General features: G+C 49.7%; 1 protein-coding gene across 1 annotated transcript; it reads left to right on the top strand.

The window, feature by feature from the left end:
- The first annotated feature begins 2,882 nt into the window (after window positions 1-2,882).
- On the top strand, window positions 2,883-3,428 carry LOC119444845 (sex-determining region Y protein). The gene has a single exon (XM_037709190.1). The coding sequence runs from the start codon at window positions 2,883-2,885 to the stop codon at window positions 3,426-3,428; it is 546 nt and encodes a 181-aa protein (XP_037565118.1).
- The last annotated feature ends 4,014 nt before the right edge of the window (window positions 3,429-7,442 follow it).

Below are 7,442 nucleotides of genomic sequence, written 5' to 3'. Positions count from 1 at the left end.
GCCACCGCAGCCGGGATTCAATCCCGCGATCTCGTGCTCAGTGGCGCAACGCCTTAGCTGAATTAGCCACCGTGGCGGGTGCAAATAATACACATACAGGAAAAAAAAAGTCACTACAGAAGCGGACAGTGCTCGTCCGCGTCTGACGTGTCTTCTGCGTGTATACATGTATATTTATGGGCTATATCTGGACGTAACTATGTTACACCAACCAGCCCAACAGACGGCCCTTCTCGGGATCCTTTTCGTAAACAGCGTTTTTCTTAGCCTAAACGCACAGATGAAGATATTAGATCGCGTGGTATGTCGCATGTCATGTTAATGCTGCTTCCTGTATTATTCTCTCAACTCCCGGTATGGGAAAGAACTTCACGAGTGCTTTTTGTCGTCCCTGACGACGCAATCGTTGAGACCAAATGGGTGGGAATTTTAACAAAAGTTAACGATGAAACCACTTCCATACAGTCCCAAATTGTGGCGTCATCATCATCTTCAGCAGCAGCATATATTTATGCCCACTGCAGGACAAAGTCCTCTCCCTGTGATCTCCAATTACCCGTCTTGCGCTAGGAGATTCCAACTTGCGCCTGAAAATTTCCTTACTTCATCATCCCCCCCCCCCCCTAATTTTGTGCCGTCCTCGACGGCGCTTCTCTTCTCTTGGTATCCATTCTGTAACTCTGATGGTCCACCGGTTATCCATGCTACGCATTACTTGGTCTGCCCAGCTCCATGTTTTCCTCTTAATGTAAATTAGAATATCGGCTATCGCCGTTTGCTTTCTTATCCACACTGATCTCTTCCTGTCTCTTAACATTACGTCTAAGATTTTTCGTTCCATCGATCTTTGTGCGGTCCCTAACTTGTTTTCGAGCTTCTTTGTTAACCTCCACGTTTCTGCCCCATATGTTAGCGCCGGTAGGATGCAATGGTTGTACACTTTTCTTTTCAACGGCAGTGGTAAGCTTCCAGTAAGGATTTGCCAATGCCTTCCGTAAGCATTCCAACCCATTTTTATTCTTCTGTAAATTTGCTTCTCATTATCAGGGTCCCATGTGAGTAATTTACCTAGATAAACGTACTCCTTTACAGACTCTAGAGGCTGACTGGCGATCCTAAAGATCCTTGAAAACCAAGGTCGAGCCAAAACTGAGAGTAATGAATCCACCTCTTTATTGGGCGAACTTCTGCTCAGAACATGGACGTGGCACTACAAGAACAATGGTTGCGGCGACCACAGTCTTGCGTCGTCGAAATCTGACCAACGGGTCCACTCCGTCGGCTATACTTTACCGGAGTTTAGTAGAACTTGTTGCTGGGCGAATTGGTTGAGATCTGAGGAAAATATTGTTGCGCTACCAGGAAACAAAGACTTAAAGAAAAGTAGGAAACAATAGGTCGGGCGCTGAACTTCCAACTGTTTTATTCTTACAGCGGAGCAGGTAGATCCAACAAATGCTCATGCATTTGTCGTCTAGAGCGATTACAGTGACGTGTTTAACAGCTGCATCTTGTTGTCAAACAGAAAAACAAACGTATCACTAATGCAACACTAGTCTCTCTCTTTTATGTGATCAGCCTCCAAAAGTTCTCTTGCTAATATATGACCACTCAAGCCAATTACCTTAATCTCACGCATGCAGTGGCTCACATCTACCGGCCAAGCAAACCATGCAATTCGCAAGTAAGTGCGCATTACCTTTGTTCATGATTGACAATTCATGATCCCCTGTCAGGTCATTGACACAACTAACCCGCCGCGGTGGCTAAGTTAGCTAAGGCGTTGCGCTGCTGAGCACGAGGTCGAGGGATCGAATCCCGAACGCGGCGGCCGCATTTCCATGGAGACAAAATGGAACAACGCCGTGTGCTTCCGTTGTAGTGCACGTTGAAGAACCCCAGGTGGTCAAAATAATTCCAGAGCCCTCTACTATGGCGTGCCCCATAATCAGAACTAGTTTTGACACGTAAAACCTTCTTCTTCTTTCTTGGGTTTTACGTGCCAAAACCAGTTATGATTATGAGGCACGCCATAGTGGAGGGCTCCGGGTTAATTTTGACCACCTGGGGTTCTTTAACGTGCACTACAACGCAAGCGCACGGGCGTTTTCGCATTTCGCCTCCATCGAAATGCGGCCGCCGCGGCCGGCATTCGATCCCGCGACCTCGTGCTCAGCAGCGCAACGCCTTACCTGACTGAGCCACCCCAGAAAGTAGAAGAAAACTGACTTTGTCCCGCGTAGGGTTTCCCACATTTCAACGGTATCGTAATTATATGTGAATGTTCGTAATGTAAACAAAAAAATTACCGTGCTAATTTTTGTAGTTTAACTCTAATTCTCTGTTTCTTATTCATTTCACTGATATTATTCATTTCACTGATATCTATTTCGGAAATTTTTCATTATAATGTTTTCCTTCTCTTCTTCCGTATTACTTAATCAACAATTTTGTTTCACTTAGTCCGACTGCTTACTCATGAAGTAAAAGTAAGCATTCGGTCTGCTCGCATTTCTTCATTTAGAATAAATTTACCTGAAATAGTGTACCTGAAGCTGCCTCCTGCCTCCCAATTCTTGGCATGTTCCATGGTTGAGTACGTGCCATAAATGGGGATCTTCGTCGTCGCTACCATCATCATTATTGCCACTATTACGTACGCTCCTCCGCGAGGCAAAGAAGACGACGACTCCTTCCTCGGCAGCTCGTTCTTCCAAAACTGAAGATTTCTGGACGCTCCCGGAACCGCAGACGGCAGTCTCTGCAAAGGCCAGCCATCGTCGGTGGCCCCTTGCTCCTTTTCAGCCAAGCACCGTCATTACGTGCCTACGAAGCATTCAGGGCCTGTTGGTGCAGGCTGTGCAGCAGCAGCAGAAGCGGCGATGGCGGTTGCTGATGTGGCCTCGCACCCCGGCATGGTGGTTGCATCGTTGAGCAGCGAGGTACAGTACTGCTACCAGCTGCGATCACGTGTTCTCCCTCCCCCAAACGCCTTGATGCCGTTCGCGCAGGAAAAGAGGCTTTCGGTGGCCGCCGTGAACGCGAACGAAAACAACCGGCGCGATAGGAGCCGCCTGGCGAAGCTGTGTCGTCCCCTCCGCGCCGCCGACAAGGAGCCCTTCCAGCGCAAGGTGGTCGAAGCTGCCGCTGTCCCCCGAAGGAAGTACCCAGACTACGCGCATAACCCGCATGAGGCCCGCCGGCGCAAGGAGCAGGAGCGCAGTGCCAAGCAGGTTACGAGCAAGCTGGTACAAGCTGGGACAAGCTGGGACAACGATCAGCAGCTGAGAACTTCTACGGTCGCGGCCCAGGGTCGAGGCAGCCCGAAGTTACAGCAGCAGCTGCATCCGACGTCATTCGAGCGAGAGTTCTGGATGGAAGGCGGCAGTATTTTGCATGGTGACGCTGCATGGCGTGGTCGGCTCTGAATTGATGAAGCCACACTTGCCATCCTTTCAAATACAGCACCTTCCTTCAGCAACCCCTAAAGTGGGGGGTGGCCCAAGCAGCACCAACCAAGCGAATGCTTCCCTTTGGGCTGCCATCATTGCATTTTTGTGTGTATAACGAGATATAGACGAGCCGCGTCCACCAGCCGGCATCGTTGGGTCCAGTGAAACGCCGCCTTCCTTCATTGCCGTCTTGGAACGTGGAGACGTGATGAAGTCTCTTTCTGCCACGAGATCTGACCATGCAATGCCACAGGATGTCGCTGTCTGGGACGACACGAGTGGACGGCGGCGGTTGGAGCCCTTGTCAATGCGTCAAGTAAATAATACCGGTTTAGCATGTAATAAAAATCATTTTTACGTTTAGCGCACGAGTGTCACGGGTCAAGTAGTCCTGGTATAAGACATTCAGTATTTATTGAGAGTTCGCAGGAATATACCATTCAAATTAAACTAATTATCTTGCTGTCGGGAATTCAATTCCGCACGGCTGTCCAAACACATTTTAGTTTGGCAGGACATGACCATGGACCAAAGTAGTTTCGTAAAAAAAATCTAGCGGGAACTCCTCTGGCAGTAATATAAATCATGCGTAAGCATTTCATACTAATCGCCAGGTTTTCGTCGTCGTATGCTTCTGTGTTTGGTATAATGGCTAGAAACTGCGAGAGTCGTATAGCGAAACGGAGAAACGCGGTTGCAAAGGCGGGATGCTAATTTAGACCAGCATAAGACGACGGCGTCATGCTACGCTTAGCGTCGCTGTCGGGCAGCAGAAGCTTCTTTCTTCTTCTGATGTTGCTGTGGATCTTGGTCGCCATCATCATCATCGATTAAATCTTGTTCTTGCTCCCAGCTCGTCACAGGCCCCTTTTGAGTTAGTGTGGCTCCACTCACTCGGCACATCCCGCTGTGTGAAGGTGGTTTTCAAGGGCGAATCTGCTCCCTCACACGTCAAGGTTGGCCACTTTAGACACCCAGTGCGTCTATTTTCCAAAGACCACTCTAATGCCGCAACTGCCTGAGGTTCCGACACGTGAGCGGTGTGTGCGAGAACACGAGAGTTTGCTCGCGCTGCGCACAGCCCCATGCTGCAGACTCCTGCGTAGCCGCGGTTCTGAAATGCCCCAATTGCATTGGGTGGCATGATGCTACCTCAAAGGACTGCCCTAAAATGAGGAAAGAAAGGGCGGTCTTGAAGCAGATGGCAAGAGACCGTTCGTCGCGTCAGGAAGCTGTTGCGGCCAATAGCAAGCGACGCTCACGAAGCCATTGGATTTCAAAGAACGAAGATTCCTCTATGAAGAGCGCGGTACATCCGACAGCTCCTCCTCCTCTGCCCCCTAGGCTTGGCGGAGTCGAGTCTAGCTCTGACAAGGTCGTGCCGGAGAACACCAATACTGAAGCCAGGCCCGCGCTACCAAAGCTACAGCCCCCGCCACAGCCGATGCCACAGCCTACCCCAAAGTTGGGAGCCACAGCGAAAACCACAGTTGAAGCCACAGCCGAGGCCACAGGCGGAGCCACAACCGATGCCACAGCCGGCATCGCAGTCCCATATAAGGATACAGTGCACTGCGGTAGAGTCCACAATGCCGACTCCCGATAAATTGCCCGAAGAAGACGGACAAGTGGTTGTGATGCTTCGGTCCCTTTTAAATACGCTTCGTATACTCTTAAGCAAGCTGCATACTCCGTCAGCGCGAAGTGCAGTGCAAGTACTGGATGCTCTAAATCCAGTGCTTGCAAGTGTCGAGTAAGCCCCATGGCTCACCCGCCGCCTCCTATTCACGCAACGACCACTGGCGCTTGGTTCATGTCAGATGTCTTATGGCACGTACACACTAGCGGCAAAACGCGCGCGGCCCGCCGCCGGCGGCAAGACGCGCGCCGCGAAAGCAGCCGCGAAACGAGTTTTTCTTGCCGCGGCATGGATAGCTCCTGGACCGATTTTTTGCGGTTTGCCGCGTGCCGCGGATGAAGGAGACCAATGAGAGCGGCCCGCTTCCGTGACGTGCGCGCGGGAAACTGGTTCCATGCGGACCCGCCCGTATGCGCATTCCCAGCATAATGCATCCTCGATGTATGGGCAGTTCTTGTCTTCTATGAAAGAACGATTTGATCTCATCTGGCACACTACGCGGCTAGCCTGACAAAATATGATGGCCCACAGTCAGGCCCCGGAAACTCCGCTGGTTTTTTGTCCACGCGAATTGTAGCGCCATCCACGAGATGGATGCGGAACCAAAATCGATTTTCCTTTTTTTTTCTTATCAACACTCTCTCAACTTTGCCGTTTCTCTCTCACCTTCAACTATCGGCGGCGCAGCCCGCGCTCGTCGTCGGCCGTGCAGATAACGGCCAAAACGGCAGAAATTTTTTTTCGGGCATTATACGGACAGTTTTTCGCTTCCGTGCTAGCATTGGGGTCCGTGTGGTAACCTACCCTATATAGCACGTTTGTCGGCTTTTTTTCCGCCATGTCTCGCAGCTGTCGCTGCTCGTGTGTGGTTCCGTGGTGTACGAACACATCAAGACGAAGTGAGCCATACGACGTGAAATTCTACCGCATCCCTAAAGACAACAGGTGAGCACCGTGCTGTTTACTTCCCGGTTTTTATTTGTGATAGTAATTGTGCGCAGTCGTGCATGGCTGTCCGGTGGTGAGGCAGCAGTTGGCTGATTTAAATTAACTTACGGGGTTTTACGTGCCAAAACCACGATCTGATTATGAGGAACGCCGTAGTGGGGGACTCCGGAAATTTGGACCACCTGGGGTTCTTTAACGTGCACCTAAATCTAAGTACACGGGTGTTTTCGCATTTCGCCCCCATCGAAATGATGCCGCCGTGGCCGGGATTCGAGCCCGCGACCTCGTGCTCAGCAGCCCAACACCATAAGTTGGCTGATTTGAAAACACCACAACGATGCAGTAAATTGTTATGCCAACAAGCAGCGAACATAAAGCTCCTGAAAAATATAGTACCACCTGTGCGTATCGCAAGGAACACCTCTGTAGGTTTGCGCTTTGCACTTATTTCTATCTAATTGGTCGCGATCGTTTAAAAATGCGTTTCTGAGAATTAAGGTTGACATATCACATCTAGTACTCTGCCGTGATGCGAAACGAGTTCTGTTTTGTATGTTCCAACTGTGATGTTATAGTTTATGATCTTCACTGTTCTTCAGGATGGAAGCGTCTTTAACCTACGCGGGAAGGATGGACCTAATGGGTTTGCCCAGAGACAGGGTCAACAACCTCAGAATATGCTCGGTGCACTTCACGGAGGTGGATTTTATTGACCGAGTGAAAAGCAGCCCGTGAGAAGCTATTCAGAGCATTGGCCATTAGATCAATTACAATAAATGTTTTTTACATGTGCGTAAATGGAACACGTACCATTCCGTTTTCTTGAATGCTATAGTGTGTTGCACTGTCTGCTCCAATTCTGGTTTTCACAAACGAACATAAGAAAGTGAGTCCAAAGAACTGTTGTGTTGTAAGTGCAATTATTTTTTAATATAAGTTGGGCACATGCTTGCTTGATACTAACAATGAACGGCACTGCGTGCATGAAAACGCAAAAAGAATCCACTGCATACAAGCACGCAGCACGAATGCACGAATGGCACGGCCGGACAGGAGAGGAGCGCGGAGCGCGCGCTTCGGTCCGGCGGTGCGTCTGATAACGCCCGCGAAAAAAAAAAAAAAGCGCGCCACGGACAACTAAAGAAATAAAAAAAGATCATTGCGCTTGGCATGAGGGGAGGGTGAGGCGAGGCTTGCGAGGAGGAATAGGAAAGTAAAGAGGGAAAGGAGAAAAAAAGCGGAACAACGTTATCATAAAAAAGGAAGAAAAAAAGTGCTATAGCGAAAGGGGAAGGGTACAAAAAATCGCGCCGCTTTTATTTCTTTTTTTCTTTTTTTTCGCCACCGTAGTACCGTCATCCATCCGCTAGTGCCTAACTGAAGTGCGCCTTGGCGCCAGCGTC

This window comes from Dermacentor silvarum, chromosome 1 (assembly GCF_013339745.2).
Source record: "Dermacentor silvarum isolate Dsil-2018 chromosome 1, BIME_Dsil_1.4, whole genome shotgun sequence".
NCBI lineage: Eukaryota > Metazoa > Arthropoda > Arachnida > Ixodida > Ixodidae > Dermacentor > Dermacentor silvarum.
This window is presented reverse-complemented; position numbering and strand designations above follow the sequence as displayed.